This window comes from Aquarana catesbeiana, linkage group LG07 (assembly GCF_042186555.1).
Source record: "Aquarana catesbeiana isolate 2022-GZ linkage group LG07, ASM4218655v1, whole genome shotgun sequence".
Classification (NCBI taxonomy): domain Eukaryota; kingdom Metazoa; phylum Chordata; class Amphibia; order Anura; family Ranidae; genus Aquarana; species Aquarana catesbeiana.
Window position 1 is genome coordinate 133,931,232 of NC_133330.1, and position 14,025 is coordinate 133,945,256.

The 14,025-nt window shown below is 45.3% G+C and overlaps 1 protein-coding gene across 1 annotated transcript in view; it reads left to right on the forward strand.

Moving 5' to 3' along the window:
• The window catches only part of CHADL (chondroadherin like), an 888,529-nt gene extending 878,579 nt beyond the window's left edge, over window positions 1-9,950 (forward strand). Inside the window, exon 5 of the mRNA XM_073592692.1 lies at window positions 9,484-9,950. Within this exon, the coding sequence (XP_073448793.1) occupies window positions 9,484-9,574 (91 nt within the window). The 3' untranslated portion in view covers window positions 9,575-9,950. The remainder of the gene's footprint in view (window positions 1-9,483) is intronic.
• The last annotated feature ends 4,075 nt before the right edge of the window (window positions 9,951-14,025 follow it).

Below are 14,025 nucleotides of genomic sequence, written 5' to 3' on the forward strand. Positions count from 1 at the left end.
ATAACGCTAAGGATCATTGAGGGGAGGGTGTATGCTGCCATGGGCAGGCACCAGGAAAGGAAAATTACGGAAAGGTAAGTATTAAATTTTCCATTTTCCTGGTGCCTCCCATGTCAGCATACCCATGGTAAATAACTCGCTTACAGGGAGGGTACTGCAATAAAGCAATTTAATTAAACAAAAAAGCTACAGTACAGATGACTGCAAAGTCCTTTCCCCAAACTCTCTGGAAGTAAGGACTGCTGGGTCCACACTATAGTGGGACATGAACGTGCTGAAGGACGACCAGCTGGCCGCTCGACAAATTGTCTCAGGGGAGACCCGCGCCAAAGCTGCCCAGGAGGAGGCTATTCCACGCGTTGAGTGCGCATTGACCGCATCTGGAACTGGGAGACCACTAGCCCGATATGCTCTTTGGATTAACCTTACAATGCAGCTTGCCAAGGTCGTCTTAGATGCTGCCATTCCCTTCCTGGCACCCTTGGGGATGACAAATAGCCGTTGATCTTTCCTGAACTGCTGCGTCAAATTTAGGTAGTGACTTAGGGATCTGGCTATATCCAACTCATGCAGTTTTGAGGAAGCTGGATCCTCCCCGAATGCTGGAAGAACCCACTCTTGGTTCAGATGGAAGACTGAAGGTACTTTAGGGATGAACTGATGAATAGGTTGCAACACCACCCTGTCCAGGAAGAAGGTAATGTAGGGTTCTTGTGACCCTAATGCTTGGATCTCTGATACCCTGTGACCCGAAGTGATGGCGACTAGAAAGACTGCCTTCAGAGAAATATCTTCCAAGGTGCTTTCTTCTGTGGGAGCAAACTGAGGTTTTGAAAGGATATTAAGCACGATAGTCAAATCCCATTTGGGGTATAGCGCCTTTCTAGGTGGTCTCAACCTTAGAACTGCTTTCAAGAAACATTCCACCAGAGGATCTAGCGCCCACCGGGTGTCTGTTAGAGCCAAAAGGGCTGAAACCTGGACCTTAAGCATATTCAGGCCCAAACCTATGTCCAATCCACTCTGTAAAAAGAGGAGTATGTTCTGGATTCCGGGGTTTAGAGGATCGAAATTGTTCGTTTCTGCCAATTCCGTAAACTTTCTCCAAACTCTATAGTATGTGGAATTCGTAGATGCTTTTCTGGCCTGTAGTAGTGTTTGAATGACATTATGCGAACATCCTAACTCGCCCAACCTTTTCCGCTCAACTTCCAAACCCTCAAGTCTAGGATCTCCGGGTGTGGGTGACAGAACTTGCCTTGAGACAGAAGGTTGTCTATGCGTGGAAGGTGAAGCGGTTTGCACAAGGTCATCTTGATTAGCAACGTGAACCACGGTCTCTTGGGCCAGTATTGAATCACTGATAAAACTGTGATCGCTTCTGTGGTTAGACGTTGGAGAAACCTCAGTATCAGTGGTGTTGGTGGGTATGCGTATGCCATCTGAAAGTTCCATGGCTGGGTTAGGGCATCCACCCCTGCTGATTTCGGAGATGGGAACCTTGAAAAGAAAAGCGGTGTCTTCGCATTGAGCGGGGAGGCAAATAGGTCTATTTGGGGAGTGCCCCATTGTTGGCATATCCAGGCGAAGACCCTCGGATTCAGAGACCACTCGTTGTTGTGGCTGAAAGATCTTGAAAGCTGATCGGCTAACTGGTTCTCTGGCCCTGGGATATATGAGGCTCGTAGGTTGACTAAATTCCTTTTGGCCCATGTCAGAGTGGGTGTCACTTCGTTCAGAAGGGACCTGCTGTGCGTTCCTCCTTGATTCTGAACATAAGCTACTGCCGCTTTGTTGTCCATCTGGAGAAGGATGGATTTTCCCCTGAGGAAGGTGGCCAGAGACAGGATTGCTAACCAAGCCGCCCTTAGCTCCAAGGTGTTTGATACTACCTCTGTCGCATTGAATTGCCATCTGCCCTGTACCAACTGGTCTTGGTAATGTGCCCCCCATCCTAACTGACTTGTGTCTGTTGTCAGAACAGTCCATGGGATGGGGCCAAGGGGACAGTGAAGCAGAAGGTTGGATGGTCTTGTCCACCACCAAAGGCTGGATTTCATTGTAGGTGTAATCAATATCCTCTGCTCTAGGCGATCTTTCTTCCACTGTGATAAGAAGCCCACCTGGAAAGTCCGTAGATGCCATCTGGCCCATTTCACCATAGGTATGCATGAAGAGAGGGAACCTAGCAGGCTCAGACAGTCTGATGCTGCCATAGAATGGCTCGCTAGTGCCCTTTTCACTTTCCCTATCAATGAAGGGATTTTTTCTGCCAGGAGTGAAACTGCTCTTCCTGGAGTGTTGAAGAATGCCCTTAGGTAAATTATCTCCTGTGTGGGCGTAAGCTGACTTTTGGCGTAGTTGATTAGCCAACCAAACTTTATCAGTGTGTCTAGGACCAACTGTACATGTATCACCAAGGTCTGCCTGTGCTGAGAAAGAACTAGAATATCGTCCAAATAGTGTAGTACTCGAATCCCCTTCTCTCGAAGAGGAGCCAAGATCGCTACTAGCATTATGGTGAAAGATCTGGGTGCTGTTGAAATCCCGAAGGGAAGGCATTGGAATTGAAGATGTAAGTCGCCTATTCTGAACCGAAGAAAAGGTTGAAACTGAGGGCGGATAGGTATGTGCAGATACGCATCCTGAAGGTCTATGGACACCATCCAATCTCCTGGCTGAACAGATAGAATGACCGTGTTTAAGGACTCCATCTTGAAATGTGCCACCCGGATATACCTGTTCAGCCTCTTCAGGTCTAGCACCGGCCTCCAACCCCCCGATTTTTTGGGGACCAAGAAGACTGGGGAATAAAAGCCTAAGTGCTTCTCCAAGTCTGGAACTGGTACTACTGCCTGCTGGAGAACAAGCATTTTGACATATTGAAGAAGGGCCTCCTTCTTCTCTCTGGAGGTTGGAATCTTGGTGGCCTAAAAGGAATAGAGGGGAGGCTGCCTTTTGAATCCCCAGAAATGACCTTGACAGACCGTGGACACTGCCCACTGGTCTATGCAACCTTCCACCCAAACCCGGGCAAACGCCTTTAGACGGGCTCCTACCGGACCCGTTTGGGTGGAGAGGGCGTCAAAAGGACTTCTGGCCATCAACTGTGGATGTAGAGGCTTTTGGTTTAGCCGACCTCAGAAAGGTAGCTTGTGAACCTTTCCAGCCCCTTCTATACTCCCTTCCCAGACGGTAGGATCTGTAGTCCTTCCCTCTTAACTGACCCGCTGGGCGGTTTGCAAATCTCTTCCTCCTGCTTCTGTCCTGGGGAATTAGCCCACTTTTCCCCCCTGTGACTCTGGTAATTGCCGTATCCATTTTTTCGCCAAACAGAGCTTTCCCATCGTATGGAATACGTCACCATGATTGCTTAGACGTTGGGTCGGCCGACCATGGTTTTAGCCACAACGCTTTTCTGGCCGTTATGGAATACAGCATGGCCCTGGAAGAGCATTTTAGGACGTCAATAGCCGCTTCTGCTATGAAATCTGAGGCCAGCTTTAATTCATCCAGTGCCTTAATGATTTCTTCTGAACCTACCCCTTGTCTGAGGGCCGTTTCCACGTTGTCTGACCATACTCTGGTGGCCCTTGAGATCGAAGTCAGAGCTACCGCTGGCTTGCATGCTCCCCCAGCCGCCTGATATGTTTTTTTCAGGTCTGAGTCAATCCTTCGGTCAAGGACATCTTTAAAGGAGACTGCGTCTTCTAGTGGCAAGGTCGAGTTTCTAGCCAACCTCATAACTGAGGCGTCCACAGTTGGTACAGCATCAAAAAGTTGCACATCTGCTTCTGCCAGTGGATATAACTTAAGAAAATGATTATACGCCATAGGTCTTCTGTCTACCTTCTGCCATTCATCTGTTACCACCTCCTTGATTTCTTCCATCAAGGTAAAAGTTGATACCTTCTTTTTCAGATGTGGGAAATATTTCTTTGTTTTAGAAGGTGGCTCCGGATTTTCCTCCCACTGGATTGCATCCTTGACTGCGGTTATGAAAGGCTCAACTAGAGCGAAGTCAAAAGCTGAAATATTGCTATCCACCCCTTCCGCCTTGTCTTCAGAATCCACCTCTGCGTCCGAATGAGGAGTGGATGCGCTTACTGCTGCTTCAGGCGAGGGTGGGTTAATTTGGTCTTGGGAGAGGGCCAACTCCCTGATTAAATCCTTGATCAAGCTCTTAATTGATTCCAGAGACTGCTGCTTATCTTTCTCTTTATCCCCTGTAGCCTCTAGTAGACACTTCTCGCATACCAATTTTTCCGGCAGCGCTTGTCTTTCACATACCCAACAGGTCTTCTCTTTTGGATACACCGGTCTGTGGGATTGGGTATGTCAGGGTGACCTCTGGCCACTGCGGGAGGCATGAGCTGAGGATGAGTGAGAGTGTCCTGAGCTCCTATGACCTTTGGATCTCCTATCTGAGGAGCTATGGTGAGATAATCTGCGGGATGATCCCCGGTGCGGGCTGTAGAAACAAAAAATATGTTCTAATTTGCCCGTAGTGCTCTTTTTTATTTTCCTTTAAAACGTACCTGATTGTTGCAGCCCTTACCTAGTGGTATGATGAGGATCTCTTTGTTGCGGTATCACATTACTAGGGGCAGCTGGGCAAGGGGAAAAAAAAAAAAGGATAGATTTCTTTCTGCTTTCCTTTTTAACCATATACATACATACACACACATATATACATACATACACACACATATACATATACACACACATACATATATACATATCTACACAATACATATACATAACATTAAACAAAAGTACCCATTTGCAAGCCCCTAAATACCTTGGCCAGGCTCCATTGCAAAAAATAGGGAAGACACTTAAGGGAGGTGTCTTCACCTTGATAGCTGGCCCTGTAATGAATCCCAGGCTCTCCATTTATGCTGAGAGCGCTTTGGGAGTACCAAGATGGCCGCTGACAGCTTCAGTTTGCTACTGGGCGTGCGCCGTACTGTCACATTACGTCACGCCGTGACTCCGCCCCCCCGCTGAGTAAACAGAGCCGATCGGTGCGCGCGAAGCGCCGCACACTGCTACAGGAGGAGGGGGGGACATAATCCATGGAGGGGCGCTGCAATGCAAGTAACAGCCTGCTCACATACGAATAAGAGACATACCATCAGGGAAGAGCATAGAGGAGAGGTTAAGCTCCTGTTAATCTTCCAATATGGCCCAAAAAAAGATCCACAGAAAAAAAGGCCTCCCATACTTATCTGGCGCCTTTAGCAGCCCAAGCGATGGGACTCCATACTGCAGGAGAGCATGAACCTGCAACGGTTACACCATAAAGCGGTGAGGTAAGGCTGATAATGATCCTGCAGGCATGAGGACAAAGTAAAGAATACTGACTAAGGGGAGGAACTCTTTTTTTTATAGAGTTAAAATGGTCCTGTGGGTTGGTAGGGGGCGGAGCAACCAACCATGGGTATGCTGACATGGGAGGCACCAGGAAAATATTATATGTACTTGTGCTTAATCAATGCGGGGGTGGATGTGGTAGTAAGATTTGGTGTGGGTGGGGTTCATTGATTTGTTTTGCATCCCCACACATTTGCTTCTGGCCCATGTGCACACATCACTTCCTGCATTTGTTCTGCTGATGTAAATGCAAGTATAAATGAGAGCTCCTTTCTATTAAAATATATATGACTTGTTTCACAGTTGGGCGACTTTGGACCTCCGAGTTGCTTGACAAGTTGTACCCCATGATTCTCAATGAGAACTAGGGATGGGCCGAACATTCCCCCTGTTCGGTTCGCAGCAGAACATGCGAACAGACAAAAAATTTGAGTGAACACCATTAAAACCGCTTCCCGCCCGCCGTACGCCAAATTACGTCCTCGGCTTTGAGCGGGGATATCTGAGTGATGCCTGAGTGATGCCTGTAGCTACAGACATCATCCAGATATCGTCTTTTAGAGCCAGCGAATCTGCACACCATTAGAATGATCATAGCGGCTGTTCCACCGCTTGATCATTCTTACGGGAGGTGAGAAGGGGCATCCCCCCCTCCCACCGCCCTCCGGTGCTTGTACCGACTCACCGCTACGATCGGTGACAGGATCACAGGATCCGCCAGCCCGGGATGTTTAACATAGAGATTTCCGGAGGACCAGATGGTCTCTATGATCGTTTGGAGGCCGGGCGTGATGTTATGATGTCACGCCCGGCCTCTGTATTAAAAAAAACGGCGCCGCTTCGGCTGGGAAGCGGAGATCGTTTTTGTTTTTTTTTTTTATTTCAGGCTTCTAAGCCTAGAGGTGAGATGTGGGGTCTTATTGACCCCTTATATTCCTTGTAATAGAAACAAAAGTGATCAAAAAATGTTTTTTTGCAAAAAGTAGTGTCAAGCTAAAATAAAAAAAGTAAAATTAACAATAAAAAAAAAAATTAAAGCGCCCCTGTCCCCGTGAGCTCGCATGCAGAAGCGAATGCATACGTAAGTCCAGCCCACATATGAAAACGGTGTTCAAACCACACATATGAGATGTCGCCGTGAACGTTAGAGCGAGAGCAATAATTTTGGTCCTGGACCTCCTCTGTAACTCAAAACATGTAACCAGTAAAAATGTTTAAAGCATTGCCTAAGTGGATTTTTAAATAGCGAAGTTTGGCACCATTCCACGAGCGTGTGCAATTTTATAGGGCGTAACATGTTCGGTATCTATTTACTCGGCGTAACTTCATCTTTCACATTATGCAAAAACATTGGGCTAACTTTCTTGTTTTTTTTTTAAAGCTCAAAACTGTTTTTTTTCCTAAAAAAACGCATTCGAAAAATACCGTGCTAGATAAAAAGTTGCAATGACCGCCATTGTATTCTCTAGGGTCTCTGCTAAAAAAACATATATAATGTTTGGGGGTTCTATGTAGTTTTCTAGCCAAAAAAATATGATTTTTACTTGTAGGAGAGAAATGTCAGAATTGGCCTGGTAGGCAAATGGTTAAAGTCTATGGGACACGAACATGAATAATCAAAAGTGCTAATTTTAAAGAAAATTATATGAGCATGAGCCCAGGTTTAATTTCTAGCACCACATCCCAAAAAAGAATATTTAGGACCAAGGAGAGTCGGGATTTTTAGGGTGCAAATCAAATGAATAGATATCAAATATTTTTGTATAAAAAGATTTTTACTTTATTGAAGATTTTATTTTAGATTTATATACAGAAGTGCCACATGTATTTAGTTGCAGATGCAGTAACACAGCAAAGGCGATGTACTTCCCAACATGTCGGGCTTCCTCAGGGGATGCTGGTCACATGCAGAATACACTGCCTTCTGTATCTCCTAGAGGATGGGGGGAGAAAAGGGGAGAACGGGGTAGGTCTGCCAAGATAAATGCTGCCGTCGTACCGAGGGAGCCCCACGCTGGAGGTGAGTGTAGATGGTACAAAAAGGCCAGAGAGGCAGATACAGCAGCTGGCTTAATGCCAGGGACCACACACCTCCCAGGATACAAATCACTTTAAAGGAATACCTGAGTGGAGAGTTTGATGTGCATGGGTCCCTTGGTTTCTGCAGCATTTTGCAGCGTGGGGCTCCCTCAGTACGGCGGCAGCATTTATCCTGGCAGACCTACCCCGTTCTCCCCTTTTCTCCCCCCCATCCTCTAGGAGATACAGAAGGCAGTGTACTCTGCATGTGACCAGCATCCCCTGAGGAAGCCCGACAGATGGGCAAAACGTGTTGGGAAGTACATCGCCTTTGCTGTGTTACTGCATCTGCAACTAAATACATGTGGCACTTCTGTATATAAATCTCCTTTTTACATTTTTATGTGTGAAAAAAATATATTTTTATTATATTTCTTCAATAAAGTTAAAATCTTTTTATACAAAAATATTTGATAGCTATTCATTTGATGTGCACCCTAAAAATCCCCACTCTCTTTGGTCCTAAATATGCTAATTTTAAAGGTTAATATGCAAGTTATTGTCATAAAAAGTGTTTGGGGACCTGGGTCCTGCCCCAGGGGACATGTATCAATGCAAAAAAGTTTTAAAAATGGCTGTTTTTTCGGGAGCAGTGATTTTAATAATGCTTAAAGTGAAACAATAAAAGTGTAATATTCCTTTAAATTTCATACCTGGGGGGTGTCTATAGTATGCCTGTAAAGGGGCGCATGTTCGTGTGTTTAGAACAGTCTCACAGCAAAATGACATTTCAAAGGAAAAAAAGTAATTTAAAACTACTCGCAGCTAATAATGAATTGCCAGTCCGACAATACACATAAAAGTTCATTGATAAAAACGGCATGGGAATTCCCCACAGGGAAACCCCGAACCAATATTTAAAAAAAATGGAATGGGGGTCCCCCTAAATTCCATAACAGGCCCTTCAGGTCTGGTTTAGATATTAAGGGGAACCCCGGCCAAAATTAAAAAAAAAAAAAGGTGTGGGGTCCCCCTCAAAATCTATACTAGACCCTTCAAGTCTGGTATGGATTTTAAGGGAAACACCGCGCCAAAATAAAAAAAATGGCTTGGGGTCCCCCCAAAAATCCATACCAGACCCTTATCCGAGATCACAACCTGGGAGGCCACAGAAAAAGAGGGGGGATGAGAGAGCACCCCCTCCTCCTGAACCGTACCAGGTTGCCCTCAACATTGGGAGGGTGCTTTGGGGTAGCCCCCCAAAACACCTTGTCCCCATGTTGATGGGGACAAGGGCCTCATCCCCACAACCCTTGGCCGGTGGTTGTGGGGGTCTGTGGGTGGGGGGCTTATCGGAATCTGGAAGCCCCCCTTAACAAGGGGACCCCCAGATTCTGGCCCTTCCCCCTGTGTGAAATGGTAAGGGGGTACAAAAGTACCCCTACCATTTCACAAAAAAAGTGTATAACCGCAAGTAGTTTTATATGACTTTTTTTCCTTTGAAATGTCATTTTGCTGTCAGACTGTTCAAAACATGGGAAACATGTGCCCCTTTACAGGCATACTATAGACACTCCCCAGGTACGAAATTTAAAGGAATATTACACTTTTATTGTTTTACTTTAAGCATTATTAAAATCACTGCTCCTGAAAAAACGTCCGTTTTAAAAACTTTTTTTTGCATTGATCCATGTCCCTTGGGGCAGGACCCAGGTCCCCAAACACTTTTTATTACAATACCATGCATATAAGCCTTTAAAATTAGCACTTTTGATTTCTCCCATAGACTTTCGAATTTGCCGCGAACACCCCAAATAGTTCGCTGTTCGGAGAACTGACGAACAGCCGATGTTCGAGTTGAACATGAGTTCGACTCGAACTCGAAGCTCATCCCTATTAAAGGGCATCTTGCTAAGATAAGAGAACTACAGAATAAGGCAAGAGATATTGCTAAAGATGGATGGAACCCTTTAAGGGATTAGGGGGTTTTGGTGACTTTTTATATGGCATAGCAACATGGTTACAGAAACTAGGCACTTACATTGTAATGTTCCCATTTCTAACATTTGTTATTTATTTCCTCATCAGACTATGCCTCTGTGTGACTACCCACTGTACCAACAGATGGTCCACCAGCCCTGATGAACCTATTATTCTGAGAAAACCAGGAGAGAGCTAAACAGGATGCCGTCTCTCTGCGCCATTGTAGCAGGAGTTACCAGCAATGTGTTGAACGCAACGTGGAGAAGAATGGTGTCAAATAAACAAAAGGAGGGAAATGACATGGACTTTCACTGTAATGTTCATTTAAGCACAAGAGACTCCATTTTGTTCACACTGCTGAAATGTGTTCTGTAACTTTCACTTATTACACAGACACAACTTCTTCTAGAAGCTCTGTCTACCCCCCTTCTCTCTCAAGGTTTTACTTTTGCAATTGTTCTATTCACTAGCTTTTAATAACATATTTCTATTTGTTAGTTTTTAATAACACAACCCCTTTCTTATCTATGTATAAAATAACATAACATAATAAATGTTGTCATGAACGGACATTTTAAACACAATTAATTCACATTTGAGTCCTGTGAATCTGTTCCTGCAATTGCAGTATTAACTTTTGTTTTTAGAGTCACAATCAGAAATATTCCCATAACAGTTAGCACTTCTTATCCATTCCTCTGTCTCAGGGACCTTATTAGGTTTGTTTCATAAACCTATTGTTGAACTAGTGTTCCAAGTCTCTTTAATCACATCCGTCTGAGCCCCGGTCAGGATCTCTGCTGTTTTCTGGTCCACACTTGGCCAATCCATCTCATGTCATGGCCTTTTTTGGGTGAAGCTGAAGATAAGCCTGAATCAATTGAGGAGCATGTACAGTAGAAGAGGGTTCCCAGGAATTATCTTCAGGACCATAGCCCTTCCATTTAATTAAAAACTGGGTCTGGCCCCTTCTCTTCCTGCAGTCCATAACAGCCTCAACCTCAAACTCTTCGTTACCTTCAACAAGCAAGGGTGGAGGAATCTCAGGTTCTCAATCAAAGAAGTGATCAGCCACAGATCGTTTTAAGAGAGATACGTGAAATACCAGGTGAATCTTCAAATTTGCCGGCAGGTTGAGCTCGAAGGCAACAGCATTAATCCTCTTCTTTACTGAGAATGGGCCAATATACCTTGGTCCAAGTTTTTTAGAGGGACAAGCCAACTTTAGGTTCGTGGTGGAAAGCCATACCCTATCTCCTGGTTTAAGGTCCAGGTTACCCCTTCTCCCCCTGTCAAAGAACCTCTTATTATTTTCCTGGGACTTGGTGATGGTTTCTTGTAGGAGTTGGTTGTTGGACCTCCAGAACTCTAAACGATCTTGTACTGCCGGAACTGAAGATTCCTGGGGAACATCAGGCAAAAAAGATGGGTGAAATCCATAGTTTGCAAAAAAGGGAGTTTTTTTGATTGCAGAGTGTATAGAGTTATTGTATGCAAACTCCGCTAATGGCAACAGAGAGACCCAGTTGTCTTGTGCAAATGAAGAAAAGCAACATAAATACTGCTCCAGGGTCTGGTTTGTCCTCTCTGTTTGACCGTTAGTCTGTGGATGCTATGCAGATGACAAACAGTGTTTAATGCCCAAAGCTTCACATAAGGATTTCCAAAATCTGGAAGTGACTTGTACCCCACGGTCAGAGGTAATGTTAGCAGGAATACCGTGAAGGCGTACAACTTCCTTGATGAAAGAAGAGGCAGTCTCTGCAGCAGAAGGGGTGCCTTTCAGGGGCACAAAGTGGGCCATTTTGGACAATCGATCCACGATCACAAAAATGGTGGTAAAGCCTTCTCATGGGGGGTAGTTCAACAATAAAGTCCATGGCAATCATGGTCCATAATTTATCAGGGACAGGAAGGGGTTCCAAAGGACCCCAATTTTTGGCTCTATCAGTCTTGTTCCAAAGACACGTTGTGCAGGATTTAATATAGTCCCTGCAATCTTGCACCAGGTTTGGCCATCAGAAGGAGCGAAGGACCAGATTTGATGTCTTATGTGCTCCGAAATGACCTGCCAAGGGATGGTCGTGACACATGTAAAGCACTGCTGACCATAACTGTTCAGGAACGAAGATCTGTTTGCCATAAAAGTAGAGACCTTCTTTCAGCTGAAGGTGGAGATCTTGAGGTGGAGAATGGTTTTGAACTGCTGACTTAATTTGAGGAATGAGGTCCATCTGTAACAGAAGAAAATTTTTAGCTGGTAGAATGGTATTGGGCTCAGAGGGAACCTCAGTGTCTTGGAACATATGAGAAAGGGCATCAGGCTTCCCATTCTTGGATCCAGGCTGATAGGTAATATGGTAGCAGAACCTTGCAAAAAAGAGGGCCCATCTGGCCTGGCAGGGTCCTAATCTCTTGGTAGCTTTTAAATATTCAAGGTTCTTGTGGTCGGTGAACACAAGAATGGGATGTGCTGCTCCTTCAAGAAGATAGCGCCATTCTTCCAAGGCAGATTTGATAGTCAGTAACTCCCGATCACCCACGTCATAGTTCCTTTCTGAGGCAATTAGTTTCCTGGAAAAGAAGGCGACAGGGTGAAGTAATGATTTTATCCCCCGTCGCTGAGACAGTATGGCTCCCACAGCAATCTCGGAGGCATCAACCTCAAGAACATAAGGCAAAGTAGGGTCAGGGTGTTCAAAATGGGTGCAGATGTGAAAAGTCTCTTTAACCTCTCAAAAGCAGCTTGAGCTTCTACAGTCCATGTGAAAGTTGTGCATGATCTGGTTAACTGTGTAATAGGGGATATGATACCTGAGAAGTTCTTGATAAATTTCCTGTAGAAATTAGAAAATCGCACAAATCGCTGCATGGACTTTTTATCAGGGGGAGCCGGCCAGTCGAGTACTGCAAATACTTTCTGTGGATCCATGGCAATCCCATCTGTGGAAATAATGAGGCCCAGGAACTGGATAGTAAGTCTCTTGAATTCACACTTTTCAGCTTTGGCATAAAGGTGATGTTTCCTTAGTCTGTCTAATAACTTTTTGACATGGACTCGATGTGCTTCAAGGGAGGAGGAGAAGATTAGTATGTCATCCAGGTAGACAATAGTAAATACATCAAGGAAGTCCCGAAAAACATCATTCACAAAATGCTGGAAGGTAGCTGGTGCATTACAGAGTCCGAAGGGCATCACTAAATATTCAAAGTGCCCAAAACGACACCTAAAGGCCGTCTTCCATTCATGTCCTTCCTTAATTCTGATCAGGTTATATGCTCCTCTTAGATCTAATTTAGAGAAAACATGTGCTTCTCGCAGTCTCTGAAACAGTTCAGGGATAAGTGGCAGGAGGTATCGGTTTTTAATCGTTACTCTATTTAAGTCCCGGTAATCAACACAAGGCCGGAGTGTGTGATCCTTTTTTTCGACAACGAAAATTCCCGCTCCAGCGGGCGAAGAGGAAGGCCGGATAAAGCCCTTATCAAGGTTTTCTTTAATTTAATCTTTCAAAGTTCCTCCAGTTCAAGCTCAGAGAGAGGAAAAATTCTGCCAAAGGGAATTTCAGCACCCGGCAAAAGTTCAATAGGGCAGTCATACGGTCTGTGAGGGGGGAGAGTGTCAGCATTCTTCTTGTTGAAAACATCCAGGTATTCATGATAAATGGATGGGACAAGTTTAACAGTCTCGGAATCTGCACTGATGTAGAGGAGTGGCTCTCCGGAACTGGGTATAGGAGGGAAGCAGTACTCCTTGCAATAGTCGGAGGAAAAAGACACTTCTCCGGATGACCAATTGATGAGAGGATTATGCGCCCTCAGCCAGGGTTGCCCAAGAATAACAGGAAAAAGTGGGGATGTGATGACATCAAGACGAAGGAGCTCCCGATGTCCAGAAGTGGTAGAACAGGGAATAGGTACAGTCTCTAGCGTAACAGGTCCAGATTTAATGCCCGTACCATCAGCTAGATGAACCGAGAAGCTGTCTTTCTTGGTACATAAAGGTAATTCTTGCATAGTTGCAAAAGAAGAATCCACAAAACAGCTACAGGCCCCTGAGTCCACTATGGCAGAAACTGCGAGAGTCTTTCCTGCATCCTGGAGAGATATTGGCAGCAAGGTGTGGTTCTGCCCAGGGTTTAGGGAAGCAACTGTATGAGGTGGAGAAGATGATCTCCTAAGGTGTCTTCGGGGACAACATTGCAGAAAATGTCCTTCATCGCCACAGTAAAGGCAGAGTTTGAGCTGGTGACGACGAGATCGCTCCTGTTTAGACAGGGGAGGTCTCGGGAAGCTGGTGTGTGTGACCCTCTTAACATTGGCTGTGTCTTTAGGCATAGTTGCAGAGGAAGGAGGTAACTGGGCTTTGGGCTGTGCAGGTAACAAATGAAGATTTCCGGTTCTCTCGGACTGTCTTTCATGCAGGCGGCGATCAATCAGAATGCAGAGATGAATCAAGTCATCCAAGGAGGTGGGTGCATCCACCCTGGCCAGTTCATCCTTGATAGCCTCTGACAGGCCAAGACGAAACAGAAATCGTAGTGCAGAACTATTCCATTTGGTATCAGTGCTCCATAATCGGAAGTCCGAAACATAATCCTCCACAGGCCTGGGGCCCTGTTGCAGATTCTTTAAGGTGGTTTCGGC